The sequence below is a fragment of the Acartia tonsa genome, chromosome 12, assembly GCF_053477335.1.
Source record: "Acartia tonsa isolate MP-2025a chromosome 12, ASM5347733v1, whole genome shotgun sequence".
NCBI classification, from domain to species: domain Eukaryota; kingdom Metazoa; phylum Arthropoda; class Copepoda; order Calanoida; family Acartiidae; genus Acartia; species Acartia tonsa.
The window spans coordinates 364,378-388,919 of NC_137271.1; the positions used below are offsets into that span (position 1 = coordinate 364,378).

Consider the following 24,542-nt stretch of genomic DNA (forward strand, 5'->3'; position numbering starts at 1 on the left):
ACACTTAAAATGCCATTTAATTTTGATTTTTATTCCCACTTAAAGATTAAGACAAGACTGTCGCTATGAAACACTCTCTTTTTGCCCACTTCTTAAGCTGCGGTAGCTATCTCAGAAAGTAGAAGATATCAAAGCACAATAAAAAGCAAAGTTGATTACTGCCGTTTTACTATTGAAAAGTTACATATTTCAGGGAAACATAAAATTATTAGAATAAAAACATTATGTTTCTTTGTAAATATCTATGTACCATTGAGCAACTTTGCTTTTTACTAGTAAAATGGAATTCTAACAAGTAACAATCCTAAGGTCAAGGAGATTTAAACAATATTTGTTAAAATCAAGAATAGATATGTTGGAGAGAAAAAAAACACTAAACTTTTTTCCACGTATTTTTATATATTTTAAAAAGATCTATGATGACTGACAGACTGGCGGTCAAAGTAAATTAAAAGCATTTCACAGAAAAATTCAGCCCTCTATTTTTAAGTATAAATCATATGTTCATTTGTCTGTCTTGGTTGTTGATATTTGCTCTTCTGGATTTTGCCTCCTTGTTTGTAGCGAACCTAATCTATAATTTGTACCAAAGCTACTCTATAATTCGAAATGTCCGTCCGTCCATCCATCTGTACGTCAGTCACGAAGTGGGAGAAACGTGATTTTCTCGGCTCCTAAAAAGATAGGACGCTGAAATTTTCAGGGATTAAATGTGTTAACATTCTTCAAATTTTCATTAAGATTTGTAAATTAACTGAGGTGCCAGATCGAATCCTACATTTTTAAGTTTTCAAGATTTTCGCAACTCCTATTCAAGTTAAACGGCTGAAATTTTCATGGGTTGAAAACCTTAAAACTCTGCATACTTTAATTAAGTTTTGTTGAGATTTGCTTAATGGATGGGGTGCTAGTTTGATTCCTAGATTTTTAAGTTTTCATGATTTTCTTTACTCCTATTCAAGAGACACCGCTGATATTTTCCTGGATTAAATAAGATAACAATTTACATATCCCAACAAAGTTTCATTAAGATTTGCCATTTGGTTGATTCCTAGATTTTCATGTATAAATCTTACAAGAAATTGCTCAGGTTCATTTTTTCAGGATATCCATCCATGATTTTTGAGCTTTGCTACTTATGCATGTTGTCACACTTGTTTCTACTTCAAAGATATTTTTTAAACAAGGCTCTCAAAGCAGAGATAATTAGAGTTAAGATTTCTTGCAGGTCCCAGCTGCCGCTGTCGGCGATTGACATAAAAACAGTATCAGATTTTTCCAGGACAAAGGTAGGAGTCCCAAACGTCGGAGTGGACAAAAGGAGTTAAACAGCATTTTGGGTAAAAACTGGTGAACCAAAAAGATATGCAAATCCAAAATAAATGAATGGAAAAACGATTTTTTGCACCTTTCTCCTGTTTTAAAGATTGATTCTGATAAATTAACAACTTTTTAAGGGATTTATGCATTAATAATTATGAAATGTAGTAAAAGGTAAAAATTCCTCCTGATGTTAAGCTCTTATTGAAGCTACCGAATGCGGCAAAGCATAGACAGACATATAATTACTCATCCCCAAATGACAAATAATTATCATTATGGGGTGTTGATTAACCGAGAACTAGGGTAACTTAAAAATGTCGTCTTTTCTAATATAAGGCTGCTTCTGATTGGTTGATCACAATACTAAAATTAAATCAGCTGATTTTTGTTTACATCCCCTCACAGTCTACACCAAACCATTGTGATCACACAAACTTTTCTTAAACTTTATTTCTTTTATTTTGTGTTTTTAATCAGAAGTGAATTAAATTAAAAACAAAAAACAGTACAAAAAAAAAAATTCCCCGCAAATTAATTTAGGTAAGGATGTAACTCTGGCCGCAGTGAAATCCTTTAGGAAGCAAATTTTCTCTAGGCCACCCAAAATAACTAATATTCTTTTTCAGAATATTAGCTTATTTAAAAATGAACATGAACGTCAATAAAAATGAGAATGTCCCCCAACTCGAAATGGGGAAGAGAGATGAGACTGGAGCCGGCGGCCAACTCATCCCTGAAGCTACTGCCGGGGGGGATATCCCAATGGAAGAGGGACTGGTTGGGACCCCCCAAAGGACTACAGGAAGCCTCAAACCAACATCAAAAACGGTCGGTAATTTTGATATTTCCGGCGTATCAGTCCCTGGGACAAGCAAATTTCCGAATAGGAGATATGCTTCTCCCAGGAGAATGTCAACTTCGGCGCTCTCAGCGCCGACTACACCAGACGGACGTGGTACTACTGCGATGAAGGATGCCGCTGTTTTTACGCCATCCAGAGCAGGAAACCCATCCGGCGCAGGTACTTCCGTGGGGGCTGCCGCTGTCTCGACGCCACCCCCAGGAAATGACAATGGGAATTTGATGGATAAAACCATCATTTCCCCCGACAGAAGTATGGACGATTTTGGCCAGTTTCTGGATACATTTTCGGAAACTCTGAATGATGGAGCCGGCTGCAACACTGACAAAGGGGAAGGGGAGGGTTGGCAAGTGGAAAAGAAAAGGAAGAGGGGCAAGGGGGGGAAAACAAAGAAAGGGGAAAAACAGGTTGTCAGTGGTGCGGCTGTAGCCAGCAATCAGGGCAAGAACAGGGCCCACAAAATCAGGGCAGAAAAGAGAAGGGTCAAAAGGGACGAGATGTCCTTCTCCAAGGCGGCCAGAGTCGAGGGCCTGCAGGTGGATGTCAGGGCGGTGCCGGACAATGATGATGCCGGCGCCGATGCTGACCTCCACACGCTGGACCAAGATGACTGGGACACCATTGAGGCGGAGCTGGAGATGGCCCTAATGAGTGAGGGCCTCGACAAAAATCTCGAGGCCATTGACATGGGAAAGGACATCTTGGGGAGGGGGCGCAGGAACCATGGCTTCTGGGTCAAGTGCCGCAACCAGGCCACAGTTGATTTCCTGCTCAGGACAATCCGGCAAGCCGGAGTGCCCGAGGGCAGGGAAAAGCTGGGGTACAAGTATGCGGCATACGGCCCAGGGGAGATGCCGTTCGTGTGCCTCTCCGTCAAGAACCTCAAGAGGTTGGCCTGGAAAGAAAGGTCCTTAATGGAAAGCTTTCTCAGGTTATATAATCCATTTTTAAGGGAAAAACATCTGAAGGTGGTCAAGGGATGCTTAAACAAGGATGAGGAGCTTCCAGAGGGTGCTAAATTTTTTAGCATTGTCGTGGAAGTAGCCGAGGACGCCCTGGACAGCATCCTTGACCAAGGCAGCCAGCTGAAGACCAGCATATACACGTACTCCGACGTCTGGGGTAAAGCTCTGGAGGATTGGAGTGAGAGGAAGAAGGAAGGTTTCCCACCCCTCCAGGAGGGAGCCTCCATGCAGGAGAAAAACTGAGTATTTTTCTATTTAGTATATTTATATAAATTCTTTTTTTCCCCCTTAAATAATTTTTATAAATAATGACGCCACCTACTCAAACTAGACTAAAATTTAGTCAAATAAACTTACATAAAGCAATCGCAGCTACAGCAGTACATGACAATTACTTAAGCTTAGGCTTAAATAGTAACAACATTGACTTTACCTATGCAGGATTTGTCTCTCTGATACAAGAGCCAAATTTTAATCATAAAAGTTTTAAAATTACTGGTTTCTGAAAAAAACATAAGCTTTTTTTGCGGTAAGCCTAATACTAAGAACAGGGCAGGGATTTTAGTTTCAAAAAACCTTAATTGCTGGCAGATTAATCAGTTCTGTTCTCCGGATATGTGCTCAGTGGGCATGCATTTGGAGGATGGGACTACTTTAGTTATTTCTAGTGTATACATGGAATATCACCAGGGACCTGGAGCACCACCACCACCCCCGGAACTGCTGAGAGAGCTCACAACTTTCTGCAGGACCAAAGGATGGTCCCTACTAATTGGCAGCGATTCAAACTGCCATAGTACAGCTTTTGGCAGCTCAAATGACAACCGAAGGGGCGTAGAGCTCATGGAATGGTTGTCCTCCACAAACTTACACATTCTTAATAAAGGTAATGATTACACTTTTTCCGATTGTAGGAGACAAGAGGTAATTGATATCACAATAGGTGACACTAAAGTCTTAGACAAAGTAGTAAACTGGCAGGTATCTAGTGATGAAACAATGTCAGATCACCGTAGAATTGAATTTGACCTTATTGTAAGTAAAAACATAGCTGACCCAAATATGGACAACTCGTACAGAAATGTAAAAAAAACAGACTGGTCTCTCTTTGGTCAAAATTTGAACAAAGAAATTTCAGGTATTAATATAAATAGTGAAAACATAGACATACTAACGGATAGATTAGAAAATGCTATTATCAACTCCTATAACTCTAGCTGCAAGCTGAGATTCTTCAAAGGTAAAAGAAGACCACCTTGGTGGAATGGTAATCTTAGTCAAACACAACGTAAGCTACACAGAGCTAACGTCAAAAATCGCAGGTATAATACAGCTGAGACTAAAGAGGCATATGACAGGTTAAAAAGTAAGTATAAATCTGACATCAAAACAGCCAAAATTGAGGGATGGAAACGTCACTGTGACGAACTTTCAGACCTCACCACGGCAAGCAGAATACAAAAAGTTCTAGCCCAGGGCAACAAGATTGAACTAGGTACAGTAAAAAAACCAACAAGGTGATTTCACCTGCTCCCCAGAGGAAACTTTAAAGGTATTATTAGACACACATTTCCCCAGTGTACCAGAGGAGGAACAGTACGTCCCTAGAGACTTTGGTGTAAGTAATCTAGATATTGACAACATTGTGAATAGGCAATCAGTTAAGGCATGCTTTAAAAGTTTCAGTCCATATAAATCCCCAGGCCCAGATGGCATTTACCCAGCCATGCTACAACATGGCTCAGATGCCATTCTGGACCTAGTCACACATATCTATAAGCTAAGTATTACACAAGGCAAAGTACCTAAAAGCTGGTTGAGAACTAAAGTAGTTTTCATACCAAAGGTTGGTAAACTAGATTATAGTAACCCAAAAAATCTCAGACCCATCAGCCTGACATCCTTTCTCCTGAAAGGTCTTGAAAGGCTCATCTTCTGGTATCTAAACAGGACCACCTTCAAGTACAACAAGCTTCATAAGAACTTGTTCAGCTACAGGGAAAGTATATCTACAGAAGATGCTCTCCATAGGTTAGTACACAAGGTTGAAAAATCACTTGAAAAGAAAGAGATCACAGGTGCCCTCTTTCTGGACATTGATGCAGCCTTCTCTAAAGCCAGCATAAGCAGCATTATCAACAACTTGGTAAGGAAAGGTATAGATCCAGCTATTATAAAATGGTCAGAACACCTGCTCACCAACAGAATAGCCGAAGCCACGCTAAATGGTGAGTGTGTCACAAAGATCCCCACCAGGGGGACACCACAAGGTGGCATTATGTCCATCATCTTCTGGAATTTAGAACCAGATGATCTCTTAGATAGGTTCCCAGATGTACACCCCAGCATGATAAATGCCTTTGCTGATGACTTAGTAGACTTAGTCACAGGTATAGATATATCAACCATAGAGGATCGCCTAAACCAGGATGCAAAGGTAATGGAAACTTGGGCCGCAGACTGTGGCCTTAGTTTCAGCGCCTCAAAAACCAAAATCATGGTTTTCACACGCAAACGCAACATCAGAAACCCAATAGTCAAGGTAAATGGTGAGTTAGTTGAAGTTGTTAATACCTTTAAGTACCTGGGGGTCACTCTAGACTCCAAACTCACCTGGACCAAACATGTAGATAACATCACCAGGAGAGCAAATATTGTTATGAACCAATGTCGTAAAATGCTTGGTAAAAATTGGGGGCTAAGACCCAAAGTGTGTAGGTGGATGTACACCAGTCTAGTCAGACCCATCCTTACATATGGATGTCTAGTTTGGCTAAACAGTGCCTACAAAACCACACACATTAAAAAACTAGAAAAGGTCCAGCGCAGGGGGTGCCTTGCCTCTCTTAATGCAATGAAAACCACAGCCACACAGGCCATGGAAATTATTTTAGATCTACATCCTATAGAAATTCATATTAAGGCTCTATCACTGAAAAGTTACCTAAGGTTGACGAGGAATGGTAACTGGTCACACACGGAAGGAGAGGTCACAAAACCTGAAAACCACACCAACAGAGTTCTAAAATTGGCAAAAGAACTCCCAGAACTATCACTGCCAACAGACAAGCTCATCAACAAGCAAAGGGGTGAGTGTAATTTTATTAGTATCATAAAAACAAAAGATGAGCTGAACAAATATCAGTTTAAGCTCACTCCATCAAATGACAGCACCATTCATGTCTACACAGACGGGTCAAAAACCAAATCAGGTAGTGGTTTTGGCTACACAACCAAAGGTATCAATATCAAACAACAGGGATACAGGCACCTAGGTAAGATTGCCACAGTGTTCCAAGCGGAAATCCTGGCAATGGAAGCTGCGGCACAACATCTACTAGAAAGCAACCCCATAGGTAAAAATATTAAAGTACATATTGACAGCCAGGCAGCTATCAAAGCCGCAAGTAAGTATATAGTGGACAGCACCTGCGTGGCGAGAGCCAAACAGGCACTAAACAGACTAGGTAAGAAAAATATGGTAGAACTTATCTGGATCCCAGCACATGTAGGTCACAAAGGTAATGAAATTGCGGATCGCCTAGCCAAGCTTGGCTCCGCAATGAACAACAAACAGGTAATCTATCCAGAACCACATGCACCCATTCCTATATCATACATCAATGGTATAATCAAAGTATGGGCCGACAGGGCTCATCAACAGAAGTGGATGAGTCCTGCTGACCCAAGATTCTGCAGACAAACACGAATGTTTCTGAAAGAAGCCAGAAACAATGTCTGGAAACTCATCCAGAACAAAAACAGGACTTTTGTCATGTATGCATGCCAGATCCTGACTGGCCATGCTAGCACTAATAAACACTTATTTAGAATGAACCTGGCAGACAACCCAGGCTGTCAACAGTGTGGATTCCATGAGGAAACCATCGAACACCTCATCGGCTACTGCCCCAGATACAACAAGCTCAGGCTGGAGCTATTTGGTAACAACACCATATGGACCAAAGACTTCCATACCTTGAGTCTTAAGCACATATTGAAATTTATAAAAAAAACAGGAAAATTTAGAGTTTAAACCACAAGTTTAGAGAAACATATATTATAGGCGGACATGGGACATCATGTCACAACAAGAGAAGGCTAACATATACTATTTAGGTTTGCTAGCCAAGAACAGTGGTAACAAAGCAGATGGGTCTGTGGACAAGTGCGTAGCACAAGTTTGGTCCCTGCCTTGGACAAGATGGCGAAGCCGCCCAAGTTCCTGAGGCCTGCTACATTCTGATACCTGATACCCTGAAAAGGTAAAAATTAATGATTTTTTAAAATAAAAAAAAAATTCAACCCCTATCACTTTAGAGGACAGCTCCTGACCTCCAGTCTTATGGATGAAGCTAAATACATGTTAAAGATAAAAATTACTCCCAAAAGTATACAAAAATGATTTTTAATGTGTTAAAGAAATACATTTTAAAATCTTGATTTTGATGATGATGGCCTTTAAGATGCTCCTACGGGTAGTGATGGTGAGCCAAATGTTATCAAAGTGCATGACCATTATGACAACTTATATATTGAACTATGGTCCAATTTTTGTATTCATAGCAGCCTCCAGCCAAGCAGTATTAAAAAAGACAAAAATTGCAATTTTAATTACTCCAATTCAAAAGGTAAATACTGCCATTTTTAGAAGATGTTTATATCTTTAACATGTATTAGGCTACATCCATTAAACTGGAGGCCAGCAGCTGACCTCTAAAGGGATAGGGGTCAAATTTCGTTTTTTCTAATATTTCTTATTTTAAAAAATCATTAATTTCTACCTTATACTATATTCCATAATAATTAATGCATAAATCCCTTAAAAACTTATTAATTTATCAGAATCAATCTTTAAAACAGGAGAAAAGTGCAAAAAAAATCAGTTTTTCCATTGATTTGTTTTGGATTTGCATATCTTTTTGGTTCACCCGTTTTTACCCAAAATGCTGTTTTTTAGATCTTGTGCTTCATTGGTGCTGATTAATGAAGAATTAACGGTGGAAACTTGTATCTAAAAGCTGCATCTATATTTTATATTTACAGTTAAATCATCCTAAATGAATATTAAAGCTGCTATTCTGCAAATTCAGATTTGCCTATTTTTTTGGTTCGCAGTTTATTATAAGTGAAAAGCAGAAGTATATATGATACTAAAAAGTTATGGTTTCAACATTTGTTAAGGTATTTCTACACAGGTTAGGTTAGGTTAAGATATGAATATACAAACAAGCCCCCTGCAGGGGTTAGGCATTTGATAAACCTATAAGATAGTATACAATAGGTTAGGTTAAGGTATGAATAAACAAATAAGCATCTAATAAAATAAACATCATTTTCAGGATTTGATTTTAGAAATGCCTCACTTATGAAAAATTAGATCAATAGAGTAATCAATTCATTTAAAAAGTTGTTGCCAAAAAAGTTAAAAATCAGAAAAGGATTAATATTAATTGATTTTGCTCAATTAATTAATAAAGGCAGTTTTTCTGTTCTACTTTGGTAATGATCAAACCTTAGAAAGCATTTTATTCAATGAGTGAAAAAATATACAACTTGCTTTTTAGTTTTTGTTCTCTTTTTTTTATATACATTTATCTGATAATCAAAATCAAATAGCATTTTTTACTTCAGATTTTAATACTTTTCTTAAATGTCTTAGTTACTTTTTGCATTATATTTCTATATATACAGTATGACCCTCGAAAAAGTATTTTTTAGCATCTGCAGCCCTTATTTCTCAATGAATCATTAAAAAATGTATATTTCCTTGTTCTCTAAAGATTTCCACGTAAGTAGATATACAAATTTTAATTTTACCTCCATTAACACCGGAGATTTTTAGAGCTAAAGTTTTGAAAAAGTGACTGAGAAAAAGACTTTTTTTTGTTTCTCATAATTATTGGATGGTTATATTATGTTTTTCTGGCAACTGAATAATGATACACAAAGAAAAACAAGTTAACTAATTATTTCTTTTTATTACACCAAAAAATATCAATTTTTAATGGCAAAAAATACTTCTAAATGAATTGATTATTTGCAAATTTTAGGTTATTTATTTACCCTTATTTATGAAAAGGATTAATTATGACAGTTGCTCCGCCCCCTTTTCTGACATCTCAATCATTTAATAGGGGGTTGATTAAGCTTTTTATACTAAAAAATCATTATGTTGAAATTTTATTTTCTTTATAACTTTTTTGTTATTAAAGTTAGTGTGGTATCCGCCGAGGATAAATGGCAGACACCGGAGTTCAATTAGATTACGGCAGTGTGACAGACGTGGACACCTTACTATAGAGAAGCTACGCTTCTCTAGCATTCACTAGATAATAATCAACATCTATTTCAGTTGTCACTTTATTGAAGGTTTAAAGGATACTAAAGCTATATACAACAAACAATAACTACATGGATAGGAATAAATAATCATAACATAAAAGCATTATAATACATATACAATAGTCAGTTTGGGCAATAATGATCCCCCATCCCTGGAAAGGGTGGGGGGAATTAAGAATACAGTTAACCATAATAAAACATGACAGATTCAATCATTAATTCTGGCATAGGGAGGGGGTCGTCAGACCCCTTCCCCAGGACTCGGGGGAGGGCCATTGACCCTCCACCGAACCCCGGTCAGGGGTGCCATATGCACGGCTCACGGTTGCCGAATACCACAACTCTCCCCTCGGAAGGCTGGGAGAGGATTCCCTACCAGACTTCCGACAGTGGTTGAGGCCTTCGGTCCGCTTCCTTAGGGCTAATATATATATACAAGCGATAATGATTCAATGGAATCCTAGTGGTGAGTGTTTCTCAGGGTTGGTGGGCTCCCAACGTGGGGTAGAATGCAGAGGCTGGCTTTGGTTGGACACGTTGTTCAACGCCGGCAGGTGTCAGGTTGGCAGGTGGCACAGTTGCTGCTGGGACAGTCAGCAGTGGGGCATGCTGGTTGTTGTTGGCCGCGGCTGGGGCACTGGCTGCCAAGTTGACCGTCTGGGCAGCGGCCTGCCCTCCCGTGGGGCCGCGGGGTCGGCCAGAGGGCGGTCCTGGCCTACCTGGGCGGTCATGCCCGCTATCGGTTGATTGCATGGACACCATTTCCTCGGCTGCTTCCCGGCCGATGGGTATGGCATCCCAGTCTACTGAAAAGTCCCGGGACTTGGCATGGGTGAGCCTGGCTCTAGCCAGGGCCTTCCTATACAAAGCTGGATGGTACAGGAACACTTGTGACACCGCATTCAAGGCCGCTCGGACGCCTCCCTGTGCTGCTGCCAGGGAAATGATGGTTAGGTCCCCCAGCAGTTTGAGGATCAACAACAGCAGACACAATATGGCTGCGCCATCTCCCCACTCGTGAATAGCTTGTCTGAACCCAGCCCAGACATCCAGGGCGGCCTCTCCTTCCTCCGCCAGTCGGTCGATGTTGTAGGACACTATCCCATGGTCGCCTGTGGCCGAACAGCTGCCTTGCTGAACGCATGACCCATAGGACAGGCCGGTCAGCATGGCGCTCTTATATGCTGGGAACGCCAGCAGCTGCTGCCAGTCGTTCAACTAGGCCTGCGAATACAAACCCCCTGAACTGAAGTCATCCAAGGGTTCTGTCAACAGCTGCCTGGGCGTATCCAGCGGGGGTGGCCTCTTCTTAGGAGCGGGGGTTAACTCTATCAAGCCTTCCTCCGCGTGCACAGTCAGGGGGTAGGTGGAGGAGCAGGGAATCTTGGTGGCGTGGCCGCTGTACACTCGTGTCACGGCGTCTACAAACCCTGTGGGCTCTACTGGCACTTTGTCCCAACACTCCTTGTGTTCACGGACAACATACTTATTGCGTTGGCAGGTAAGCTGGTCAACCAGGAACGCATCCATCACTAGGCTGGGCTGGAGGCTGCGAATCAGCCTCAAGGGGCAATCTCTCCCCAGGTGATCCCACACGTAGGTGGCTTCCCCAGTGATGCAGGACAGCTCTGAATGGGGACACTCCAAGGTCAGGTGGTCAGATTGGGACTCCACCCGTCCATCCTCTACTACATAGGTCTCTTCCTTAACCAGCAGCCGTCGCTCCTGGAGCACTAATTCATTGCGGTACAGCTGGCCCTCGAAGTGGACGTCCTCCCCCTCACAACCCACCCCCTCGGGGCTGTTGACGAGGGCGCCCACCATGTCGAGGGTGAAGAACAGGGGATGGTTCAGTTGGAACGTCAGTGGCTGGGTCTTGCCTGGCAGCGTGTAGACACGGTTCCTGGCCAGGTCTCGGCACGTTTCTGGATCTATCTTGGTTGGCCTCATGAGGGTGGGGACCGAGGTCACCTTGAGGTGACCCCATACCCCACACCTGAATGTCCACTGGGACACAGTGAGCTGGCAACTGTATCCTGTTGTTTCCCTCACCTTGACTTGCTGCAGGACGTGTACTTCATGGCCCAGGGGCACCTCCTGGTGTAAGGGTTCCGTGTTACACATCTTCTCCTTATTGTAGGCTGTGACGTGGGTGGGGTTGGCGCAGTCCCATCCCACCAGGACGTAGCTGGTTGTAGGCCACACGGCTGCCAGCAGGAGGCCCCACAGGACCATCCACCAGTGAGAGAAGCTTCCAAGCAGCCATCTACCTCGCACACGCGGCTGGGGATCTTCGGCTCGGGTCACGGCTGCTTCTTGGGGCTGGACACGGCTGGGCTGCTCCTGGCTAGATACAAGTTTCCATTGAGCGTTATCTTTGTGTGGCCGGGGCACCCCGATACCCTCCCCAATGACAGACTGGCAGGCGACTGGCACTTGCCTGGGTGTCGGCTCCCCTAGCCCCAAGTGGTCCCTTCCCTGTTCCAAGACATGCCCAGTGGCATGGGGCTGAAGTGCGTGTGGCACAGGCTCGCCCTTACTCACGTCCCTCCCCTGCCCTAGGAACTCAGGTGCATGAGGCACAGGCAAGTCCTTATTTTCCCAAATTTCAATCTCCCCAGCCTCTGGTGCAGGGGGCACAGGCAAGGCTGGGGTTTTACAATGGCTTGGATACAACACATTTATCAAATTTAACTTATCCTGGCTCAACTGGGGTTGCTGGGTAGTTGGATTCCTTCGGCTGGCAGGGGGCTCTGGATGGTACATAGTTGGGCTCTCCCTGCAGGTTGGTGGCGCTGGCTGGCTGGGGGTGACGGGTGTCACCCCTTCCTCTGGGACTGCTGGCTCGTTCCAGGATCCAGGTCTCTTGGTGGCGGCGACGGTTGTCGCCCCAGGCACCAGGTTGGAGGCTGGCTCGTTCCAGGATCCAGGTATCTCGGTGGCGGCGACGGGTGTCGCCCCAGGCGTCAGGTGGGAGGCGCTGGATAGCACCCCCCAGTCATCACAGGTGGCGGCGCCGGGTGGCGCCCCATACATCGATGTTGATGCGCTGGCTAGCGCCTCCTGCCTCTCTCGTTCAGCGGCCGCCAGGGCCTCCCCGTACATCGTCTCAGTGACGCTGGGTAGCGCCCCTCCACTCTTGCTGGGTAGGCTCGGCCGAGCAGGCTCCATCATGTTGAGGCTAAAAGGCTGGGGCCTCAGGACCTCTGGCTCGGCGATGTTGTAGGGTTGCACCAGCTCCGGCCCCAGGTGGTTGAGACTGAAGCCCAGGCCAACCCGGTTGGGTTCAGCCGCGCCGCCCAGTACGTTGATCCTAGCTGGAACGGTCCCAAACTGCGGCATCCCGTCGGCTCGGTCCGCGGCTTTGGGGGCGGCTGCTTGCTGCGGTGGTGCTGGGGGCGCGCTCCCTTCCATGTGGGCCACTCTGCTGGGCTTCCCTGGAGGGGCACCCTTGTCGGCGGTGCGCCTGCGGCTGGCGACCTGGGCCCAGTCAGCTCTGCACTCGGCCGCCGTGTGACCGTCGTAGTGGCAACGCTCGCACTTGGCAGAACGGTCACGGCGTGGCTGGGTGCGTCTCTCCTCTAGGCTAACTTCCATCGGCGTCGGGCAGTCTCGAGCTCTGTGGCCTCTCCCCTGGCAGCGGAAGCAGCGACCTGGAACCTTGTCATCTGGAGCGACCCTTCCCATCTGGTGGAGACCCGGAGCCAAGGCGCCAATCTCCATTGGCTCCGACTCGTCATATTGGGGCAACTGGATGCAGGCAGATCCAGTCAGCCCGTCGGTCGAGTCCACTAAGCACACACCTTCCTTCAGTTGCTTAGTAATCATGGTGACGGTAAACATGGCCTTACGAGTGTACTCAGGTACACTCGTAATTTCATGTCCCATCATGATGCGTTTTACATTGGCGTTACGAATTCCACGATTTAATTCGTCCACCAACAACTCGAGATCCTCATGGCTGTAGGCGTCCCTATACAAGGCACACTTAGTTGATATGTACGCTTGTATAGGTTCTGTCGAGTGTTGCTTGTAATCCCTAAACGCTTGTTTAAGCGTTTGGGATTCAAAAGCAGGACGAAATAACATTTCACACTCGGCCTTGACCTGTTCGTAGGTCAAGGCTTGGCCTGCCTCGCCAAACAGATGGGACGCCATTTCCGCCGCTTGCCCTACCAGTGATAGTAAAAGGGCGTTGCGGCGGTTGAGGGAGTCATGGGGTGGCACGCGGTAAGCCGCCCATGACATCTCGAGTCTGCGGATATGTGAACTCCAGGATTGCTTGGGCGGTCCTCTAAACTCTGGCAGGTTACTCAGCATCAGCTTGCGGTACTCGGCTGGAGCCGGCTGAGGGTCATCCTGGAGCCATCCTGGGGCTTGGTCACCTCCTGGCGCTTGCGGCTGTTCCATCGGGGCAACGGGGCAACGGTTCAACGGCGGGACGCAAAGTTATAAAGTAAATAGAATAAATGGTTTGTCACTAGAGGCTTTCTAGCCTAACAGCCAACACTGTTTTTATCACTAGGTTGGTAGCTTAGTTACAAAAAATATAGCTTAGCTGTGTTTATCACTAGTTGGATTCTGAGGTGGTAGAGTAGGCTGGTAGGGGTAGATGGATGTTGAGGGTCTGAACTGCTGTCAAGAACTGATTTGGTTTTCCTCTATCACACTATAGCTAGGGGGAGGGAGCTTAGAATTCTTTATTTTTTTTTCTAAAAATATCCCTGTTATATGCTATGGAGTAGCTCCACTCCGGTGTGTGTGTGTGTGTGTGAAATCTCCCGTCCTTGCAACGCGCTTACGCACCGTCAAATCCGCGCACACGGGTAAAACGCGCACTTATCCCTCAACTCGCTCTCTCATTGGTCCGCTTGTCCGTTGAATTTTATGATATCTCCGCACTCCGTTGCGCTGTCCGTAAATGGCGCTCTGTGTTCCCGGTCACTAGCTCCACACCGTAGACGGACTTAGGTTAGTGTGGGTAGGAGGGGGGAAGCGCGTGAGGGGACGGGGGGTAAATCCGTCCGTTCCCCCTGTGAGGAAGGGGGGGAGTGCTGTGGGTTTGAAATAACTGTGTGATGAGGTAATGGTGCCTTTTCTTCTTAATCCTAGGCTTATCTATTATATCACCTTGATTGTATTTCCTTCAGTGGAGAGTGGGCTCCTCCCTTTCCTCTGGAATAAGGGGTGTATTGTTGTTGTGCTGTAGGCTTGAGGTGATTAGATTGTATATCAGGGGCTTTGTTATATTACATTTAGCTTCTATTTGTGTCCTTATCACAATTACATAACAGATTTGTTTGCCAACCCTGTTCTATTTTTAGTTGTTATCACAATACACAATAAATCCAAGCCTGTTCTATTTTTAGTTTTATCACAACACAACAATTTGTTTGCCAATCTTTGCTCATAAATCTATTGTTTAGCCATCACACCAGGGTGGTAATCCCTGCAAATGTGATATAATATCTGTTTTTCTAGATGGGCGGCTGCGTTGTAGCCTCTCAGGATACTTGGAGTTGACGTAGTTTTCTCTGTTTTGGTGCACTACACTCGTATGTTGGCTCGCAGCTCGCAGCTATGTGGCGTGTTTCAGCCTATCGGCGGCAGGGAATGTCCCGTCCTGCTAGCGCCGCTGATCCAAATCCGGCTGATGGCGGCAGGGAATGTCCCGTCCTGCTAGCGCCACTGGTTTGGATCCTGCTATCTCTTGCAGTAAAATTGGCCTATTTTCAGCCGTTTACACTTATTTGGCTTGTTTCAGCCGGTCCGCAGGCCTGTTTCAGCCCTTTGAGCGCTCAATTCTCCGTTAGATGTCGGCGCTTCTCGCGGTTCTTCGTCAGGTTTCGCTGTCTCGCTTCCACAACTGCCGGGTGCAGAGTTAGACTTTGCTGTCCAGGGTGGGTAATTCAGGTTGCTTGTGTCAGTTTTGCCAGTTTCACTGCTGGGAGTACCTTAGCCTCAGATGCGCGTCTGCTCTACACTTGTGGTTTGCCGTAATCTCACACAGCTGTCACCAAAAGTTGTGGTATCCGCCGAGGATAAATGGCAGACACCGGAGTTCAATTAGATTACGGCAGTGTGACAGACGTGGACACCTTACTATAGAGAAGCTACACTTCTCTAGCATTCACTAGATAATAATCAACATCTATTTCAGTTGTCACTTTATTGAAGGTTTAAAGGATACTAAAGCTATATACAACAAACAATAACTACATGGATAGGAATAAATAATCATAACATAAAAGCATTATAATACATATACAATAGTCAGTTTGGGCAATAATGATCCCCCATCCCTGGAAAGGGTGGGGGGAATTAAGAATACAGTTAACCATAATAAAACATGACAGATTCAATCATTAATTCTGGCATAGGGAGGGGGTCGTCAGACCCCTTCCCCAGGACTCGGGGGAGGGCCATTGACCCTCCACCGAACCCCGGTCAGGGGTGCCATATGCACGGCTCACGGTTGCCGAATACCACATTAGAACTATGAAACAAAAACAATTTTCCTGCTATATTCATAAAGATTTGTTTGGTTTTTTAATCTAAAACAATTTTGCCTAATAAGTAAGTTTTTCAAAATATCATTAAACTAAAAAGACTCAAAAAATATGTGTAAAAAAATGCTTTTTTGTAAAAAGTTTCTGCTAGTATCAAAAATAAAAGGATTTCTACCTTAATTTTGCTAAAAAAGTCGTTACATGTTAAAAGTTACTTTTTCCTCAGTCAATTTTTCAAAACTTTAGCTCTAAAAATCTCCGGTGTTAATGGAGGTAAAAAAAATATTTTTATATCTCCTTATGTGGAAATCTATAGAGAACAAGGACATATACATTTTTTGATGATTCATTGAGAAATAAGGGCTTCAGATGCTAAAAAATACTTTTTCGAGGGTCATACTGTATATATAAAGGATTCTATATCAATTATCAATTTCAGTCTTCAGCATAACCATGTAGAATAACAGTTACCTTTTTCAGAGAGGTATGGGACATTAAACTGTAAATTACAGAAGTTTAATAACCATATCCCCCACATATTAAGTAATTTTATTTTTCATGTTTTTTTAACAAATTCTTAGGTGATCAAAAGAAATTTCTTTTTCAGAATTTTATTATAAAATACATTAAATCACTCAACATATACAATCTTCCAATCTTATTAAGAATCACATTTTATTTCATGTTATTATAACATACCTTATCAACAATTAACTTTGATCTTTCAATAAATCCAGCCAAAAGATCTAGAGCTGAAAGTCCAAGCCATAACCCCAGAGCACTACCAATGTCAACCAGAACAGTGAAAACAGAATACTTGGGAATCTCTACAACTTTTTCCACAGTCTTTTCAAAGAAAAGGTCAATGATGCTAGTATCACCTCCTAAAAAATTTTTGATAATACATCAACAAAACTAACCTTAAATTGAAAATTATTAATCATAACATTAGGGTATATGTAATTTTTTTGTCTTGTAGTAAGTAAGAGGTCATTGTCCTCTATGTCTACAGTTAATTATGTTAAGCTTCCTCAAACAACAAATAATAAAAAGTTTCACTCATGCCAATAAGTGGACCAAATCCATTAATTTTAAAGAAAAAATTTTTTTCTGACCTCTTCTAAGAGGTGACCTTGTAGGACCAAACCTTATATGGCTCTTTTAAACTAATTTATTATCTACATAAGCTTAAAAAATATGTATAAAAATTTGTAAAATGAAAACCTTTCTATGAATAATATGAAGTTGTTCTAAATGTATAAACAATTAAGTTATTCAAATAAGTTGTTCAAATAAGTTATTAAAATTTGTACTAACCTATATTTTTCCTATAGACCAGCTGATTACTCTCAATCATTGTTTTCAAACAATGAGGCTTGCATCCTGGTACTGTTAGAGAATTTCCTCCAGTCAAATCGATAGTCAAATTTTCAAGTGCACTTTTGAAATCTTTCATATCATCAGTAAGAGATAATTTTTCACAGGAGGTCTGATTGTCCACCCATTTAGGTACACAGTCCTTCAATATTCTTCTATACTCAGTAAGTAGACAGTCATCATATTCTTGAAGAATTTCATAATTCTGACACAGACCTTTGTACTCTAGCTGTTGGTGTTGTGAAATCTCTATGTTATAAGAAGCATACTCAGAGACAACATTGTGACTCAAATGTACCTCTATTTTGTCCCCTGTAAAAGATTTACGTGCCAGGTTGAAATAAGTGACTTGATATGCATCGGTCAGAAAGAACTCAATGCTTCTCTTTGTCTTGATCATAAGAGGATTTGAATAGTTTGTAATCAGTAGACACTTTCCAAAGGGATGTACAGTTATTGTTGAATTTTGATAGTATGCCCCTGAATGTGGAGCCAAAGATTCATAGTTTGGACTGTACATATCATCAAAGATTTTATTGTATGTTTCATTGTGATTTACACCTTTCCATGAGACAACACCAGGCTCATTATCAATTTCACCTAAAAATAGAACCTAATATTTCACATGCATAGATTCAAAACATTCAAAACTTGCAAACTAGTCATAATAAACATAGAATAACACATAATATTAGAACTTCTTTTAAATTTAGCATGTGTTTCTTATGATAACTATTAGATAACTTTGTCACTTTTACTATCCAAGAAATTTAAAACTTTTGAATTACTTACCACTGTAAAAAGAGATTTTCAACTTGTAACCATGTTTTAGTGACTTGTTCACCATGAACTGATCCATATCACATGCAACAATTTGAAGATTTGCAACATCTGCCAGAGTCACCTTCTCAATTGTGGATCCAGTAGGATCATCTACATAGTTGTAAATAGATGTCAATGTCTGCCATAGAAAGATGATGAGAGCAGTTATCTAAAAATATACTTTGAATTAGAAACATTCTATCACCAGATGTTGTTGCTGTAGCCCAACTATCTTATCCATCACAGACATGGGCATTCCAAGGAATCTTGCCGCTTATTCAGTTATTTTTTCATAAATCATGAACTATGAATAGGCTTTGGAATAAATGCTCAGTGGTTTGAATGTGGTTTTTATTAATTGAATATCTTATTTGGACAAGAAATGTAATGCAAAATATTAATTTGAATAGTTATTTTTTGCATTGTATTATAAACAGCTTGCCATGGATATGAAATGTACAGTTTTTTTTAGCCCCAAGATGCCAAAGACACGGGCCAAAAACTGGTTTTATTCTTATGATTGTTCATTTTTATATTCGTAGAAAACTAGATATAATACAATGTTGTAGATTTTTTTGTGTGGATGAGAACAGGTTCTAATCCACTGAATACGATAATACTTATTTCTTTCATCGTATTGTACAATTTTATATTCGTAGAAAGCTGGATATAATATTATGCTAGACATAGTTTTTTTGGTATGGATGAGAACCGGTTCCTATCCACCGTATTCGAATGAATACGAGAAAAGTAATTCCAAGAATCTTTTTCAAATAATCAATTGATTGTACAGATATTAAACAAGATGTGCAGGTGAGGATAATTCTTTCATCCAACACTAAAAGTGTTTTTTGATTATTCTCAATCACATCAAGTCCATTTATACTTTCATTTCATTGATTTCCATATCTTGGTAAAATATGTTAAATTTTTGGTATATCAATATGCAAATAAAAATAGGTCCTTTGGTTTAATAAAAATTTCTTAAAAATTCATATCTTGTAAATATATTTAATTTAACTATCATAATGTTAATATTGGTGAGGGAAAATTCAATGTGAGCATTACTAAAATATCAAAATCCATACTATAAAACTATAAATAAAAATTGTATAGTTACTTTTAAATTTTGTTCATAAGAATCTCCAGAAATACCCCTTTTAAAAGTTCCTTATCAACAGTTAAAGTATCTTAAGTGAAAACTGAAATAAAAATCTAAAATGTCTTACTTTGAAGCCTTTGATGAACAATGTGGGGTAACTTGTCATGATTTTCTGAAACTATAAATGTAGTTGTAAATGTTTAAATCATTGTTTCAAACACACTAATACAGTTACAATTTACATATACATTATTAGATAGATATTTTTCTTATTCTTTTTCATTTAATCTTTATCTTAGTTCATATCAAAACCTTTGTTTTTTGTCCTGTCTTACTTTATTTTGAAAGTAAGAATAACTTTTGTAGGAAATGTTTATTTTTCTTGAAAGGAAATTAGAATGGAATGATATTTTCAAAGGAAGCAAATTAATTTTCTTATTTTTATTAAAATAGACCAAGTAATTGATTTATTTTTGTAACAGAACATTCTTATAGTTATTTAAAATGATTCTATCTAAAAATGATCAATTCGTATTATGTTTTTGATTTGATTTTTGAAGATTTAAGTTTAATCTTTTTATTCGCTTTTTAAAAATCTATTGCAAATCACGAAACCTCGTTCGTTTTTTAGACAATAAGAATTTTTAAGTTTTGATAACATTTTAATATATCTGTATTAATTTTGTTATTTTTGTTTCAGTGCCTACCGTTTCATGGTGGTATTGTCAATAAATACACCATTTGTAATTGCACTTGTGTTTGTTCATGTGGGAAGTAGTGAGGAATTGTGCTTCTGCACTTTAAGATCTTGTATACGGCCACGTCAGCCCGTATACCGAAACATAGTTTTATTCTTATTATTTTGTACAAAGAGAGTATGTTTTAGTTTTTATGTCCTATAAAATGCAATTTAATATAGCAGCACTGGCTCTTGGAGATGCAATAAAATCCAAGAAAACCTTTTTTAAAAGAAAATATAAAAAGTAACATAAAAAGGGTTTAAAGATTATTTACTTTTTATAGAATTAAATATATTGTTTTTTTTTAAATTCCTATAAAAATTAAATATAGATGAAGTTGTCTGGGTATGCACCTATACTTATACATTTATTTAATAAACAATACACAAAGATGTTTCTAAACATAATGTATTGTGTTTATTGGTTAACCAAAACTGAACTTCTTTAAAACTTGCTTAATAACTGGTGGATTATTGAAAAATTAATTTGGTTTCCTTCAATTTTATTAATAGAAAATTTTGAAGGTAATATTGATTTTCTTTAATTGGAAAAATTATACGCCAAGTGGGGATTTGGAACACAATATATTCCACATAACCTCCAGCTTTTTAACAAGACACAAATAATTAGGAAGTATAGATTTTCAAAATTTACCACAAAATGAACTAAACAAGAAGATTTCAAATGCAAATGTAAATTTAACTTTTAGAAGAAGTTTGTGTTTGATTTTTTATCTCTCGGTCTTCTTGGTGCCCGGCTTCAAGATTTTGTTCTTTTGTATGAAATTTAATGGACTTCATCCCTTAAACTCAACATTAAACCACAGAACCTACCCAACATTTATTACATTAAATTTCATACAAAAGAACAAAATCTTGAAGCCGGGCACCAAGAAGACCGAGAGATAAAAAATCACACACGAACTTCTTCTAAAAGTTAAATTTACATTTGCATTTGAAATCTACTTGTTTAGTTCATTTTGTGGTGAACTTTTAAAATCTAAACTCTTGAAATTTTTTTTAGCGTAAATTGGAGGCATTAAAACTTTACAGGGAAGGAGGGACATTAATCTGTTTATTACACTAGTCCCAAATTTTTTATATTGTCGTTTTCTTATTATTTGACTTGACAACTTAGGGGACTTTGATTGGTTAGTTCATTAAGTAAAGTATCCAAAAGTTTCAATCAATTTAAAAAAAGTTTAATTGTAAACTACAGAGGGGTATATTTTACATATTATTATTGGGGATGTTGAGTACTTTATCGGGAGGGTATGTTATTCCACATGGCTATGAATAGGATACTAGAATACCTAGCTGAGTAATCAAAGTAAAAATACGACTAGAGCAAAAAAATTTAAACCACTTTAGGTAATGGGTTATAATCCAATCTAGGACCTAAGAACAAAGGTTATTAAATAAGGGGTTAAGAAGCTGGTAGTAAAGATAAGGGAGGGGGGAGGGTTTTTTTAAGGAGGTCAACACATCAAAGAAATAGTATTTTTCTTTCTACGAAACAGGTAATAAAAATGTCAAATAATAAAAAAAGATAACTTTGATGTAACATTAGTCATTTCTTTGTAAATTTATACTAGTTTGCCTTTTTTAAGCATTTGATAGTGTAGTCCTATGAGGGACTAAGGACAATTAGGCGGCGGATATAGTGTAGCTTCCAGTAGAGATGTCGAACATACAGAAAACTTGGTTTATAGTTGAGCTTTGCTCCAAAAAACAACACAGTTTACTATTTATAATTAGGTTTATTAGGGGTTTACAGATTACTGATAATTATAAAAAAATTGGAACTAAATTAAAATACTTTTTCACTATTATTCACGTTTTCCGTCCGCCTGTAAGACTAAAGGAAAATATTATTTACTTAGCTTCTTTACTAAACAAGGATATAAAAATGATATTTTTAGTGAAGATTCCCATGACATTTCTTTCCTCATCCACTATTTTCTTTTGTCAGTTATTTAAGAAAAATCAGTCTGTTTGTTTAACTTTTCTAGATATTTTGCTATATGTTATACTAGTTTCTACGCCCCTAGCCTAAAGAGGATTGAGGGGGAAATCCAGAAAATTGCCTAAAACCACCCTTTGACATGAATGAAGCCTCCGCTAAAAGTACAACCATTCCGGATCCTTATTTCCCAAGATCTTTAGCTTAGGACAAGAAAACCAAACTACTTTATAAAAGGAAATAATAAAATATATATTTAATCTGTGCTTTACTACATATGGTGGACGTTGTCATACTTACACATTTAACTCTAACTAAAAACATATAAATACTCTAAAATTGTAGTTTTATAATTGTATTATATAAATAACCTAAACATCCATTCATTCATATTAAAAAATAGTAATTTAATTTTTAAACCATGTACTTTCTAATTTTATATATTGGAAATATGATTTCTTAATAAAGATTCGTTAAAGGCCTTTAATATTATTGAATATTGAATACTTAGATATTTATGAGAACAAGGATGACAACATCTATAAGTAGCAAAGCTAAAAAAATGTAATTTAATTAACTTAACAAGGAAAAAAAGATACTAAATATGAAAATTTAAAAGAAATCACAAAACCTTTTAAAAGTAAGCTTTATGTCTTTTGAAGCATAACCGACGGACAGAAGGACAAAATGATACATATGATTTATGTGCATATGTAAAATGAATCTTTATTAAATCTTTATAACATTTTCCCCATAGTGTTACGGACTGACGGACTGTCGTACAGACAAAGTAAATTAAAGAGTAGCTTCGCTACTAAAAATGCGACAATATGTACCTATAAAGGTTAGTTAAAGGCTGTTAATATTATTGAAAATTTTTAATAAGTAGATACCTATAGAACAAGGATGACAACATCCCTAAAAGCGAAGATACCAAACGAACATTAACACTTGTAGAGTGTCAGAACTGAATAATCAGAATATAAGTGTATAAAAGTCTAAACAAAATAGCAAATTTGTTTTAAAAATGCTTAAATACATGATAATGTTTAAAAACATACTTACATCTTGATTATAACATTGTAAATTGTTGTCCTAGGAATCAATATTCAAAAAATCAGAGCAATCGAATAATTATATCACATAAAAATTAGCTGTTAAAAAAGTTAATCTATGTTCAATATTGTTTAGACTAAAAAATCAATGCTTACTTATTTCTTACACTCTACAAGATTTATTGTTCGTTTGTCCTTCCTTATGATTTTATAGCTTCACATTTATGGATGCTGTCATCCTTGTTCTTTAAATATAATACAATAAATTCTAAAATCAATTTTAAACAGGGGTCGGCAACCGCATGGTTAATAGAAGCCCAAAAAGTCAGCCGCGCGGCTTTCTCAGCCACCCAATAAGACTCAGCATTAGTCGCACCCATGTGGCTTAAGGTAAACATAAGTCAGTCAAAGCCCCAACCACATTTAGCCAATCAATGCCTCAGCTGCACCAAGCCTCAGCCATTCTCAGCCTAAGCCGCAATCAGCCGTCCGGCTAACAGAAAAAGTAGCCGCAGTCACATTCAGCCGTCCGGCTAACAGAAAAAGCTGCGCGGCTGACTGAGGCTTTGAGCGGCTAAATGCGGCTGAGACTTCGAGTGTTTTAAGCTGCGCATCTGCGACTAAGGCTAAAGCTAAGGTGGCTGAGAAAGCTGCGCAACTGATTTTTTAGGCTCCTCTACTCCGCGCGACTGACCCTTGATTTTAAACTATACCTAGCAATGAAAACTTAGACTTTATATATAAAAAAAACTAAATTAATTTTAATATTACCATTCCTAGTATAGTGTTTATATCTTTTATTGATTCTTACATGTTTTATCCTTGTTTTTAACAATTTTAAGTAATTTCATTATATTTATTTAATTGAAATACCTCATCTTTAAAAATAATAAGTTTTGTCATGATTATGAAATTACATATCCTTATAATAAAGTAACACAATCTCTGTGTGTCTGTCTTTCTGTTCGTACCAAAGGAACTCGCTAACCGCTAAACCGATTCATCTTGTAGCTTCTCATATTGGAGATGGATACCACAATCCTCCCAAGAGGAATTGTCAAAAAAATATATATATATAATTAGTGCCGACTAAAGGCCTTATAGCTACTTTTTTGGTAAGCAGCTGATCTTAACCTAGATTACAAAGAAAACATTTATGTGCTGCTAGAGGCCTCTAGAGGCCTCTAGTTATCCAATATGGCAGGACATTAATGGAATATCTTTGAATTGCTCGATTTATATCAATCTTGGATCCAATTAAAGCTAGAAGTCTAAAAATTAGAATGTGTCTTCCTTGATCAACAAAAATATTCTGATTTTATATGTTTAACATTATCTACTCTCTTTACCCTTTATTGAGCAACCTTTCACAAAAGGTTCTTTCATACTTATTAATAAAGAAGAGTAGAATATATGTTGATTAAGATAGAATCTGTTTCCATTTAAAGTAAAATGAAAATAAAAATTAAAGTCTTACATA

At 39.4% G+C, this 24,542-nt stretch overlaps 2 protein-coding genes across 2 annotated transcripts; both read left to right on the plus strand.

Annotated features, from left to right (window-relative positions):
* The first annotated feature begins 1,692 nt into the window (after positions 1 to 1,692).
* Positions 1,693 to 6,197, plus strand: LOC145333648 (uncharacterized). The gene is made up of 2 exons (XM_080178819.1): positions 1,693 to 4,036; positions 6,074 to 6,197. Exon 1 carries the CDS (start codon positions 1,969 to 1,971, stop codon positions 3,391 to 3,393), a length of 1,425 nt encoding a protein of 474 aa, XP_080034945.1. The 5' UTR covers positions 1,693 to 1,968; the 3' UTR covers positions 3,394 to 4,036; positions 6,074 to 6,197.
* LOC145334407 (uncharacterized) lies at positions 3,826 to 7,186 on the plus strand. The gene is made up of 3 exons (XM_080179860.1): positions 3,826 to 4,001; positions 4,368 to 4,645; positions 4,854 to 7,186. Exons 1-3 carry the CDS (start codon positions 3,826 to 3,828, stop codon positions 7,184 to 7,186), a joined length of 2,787 nt encoding a protein of 928 aa, XP_080035986.1.
* Positions 7,187 to 24,542: the final 17,356 nt, after the last annotated feature.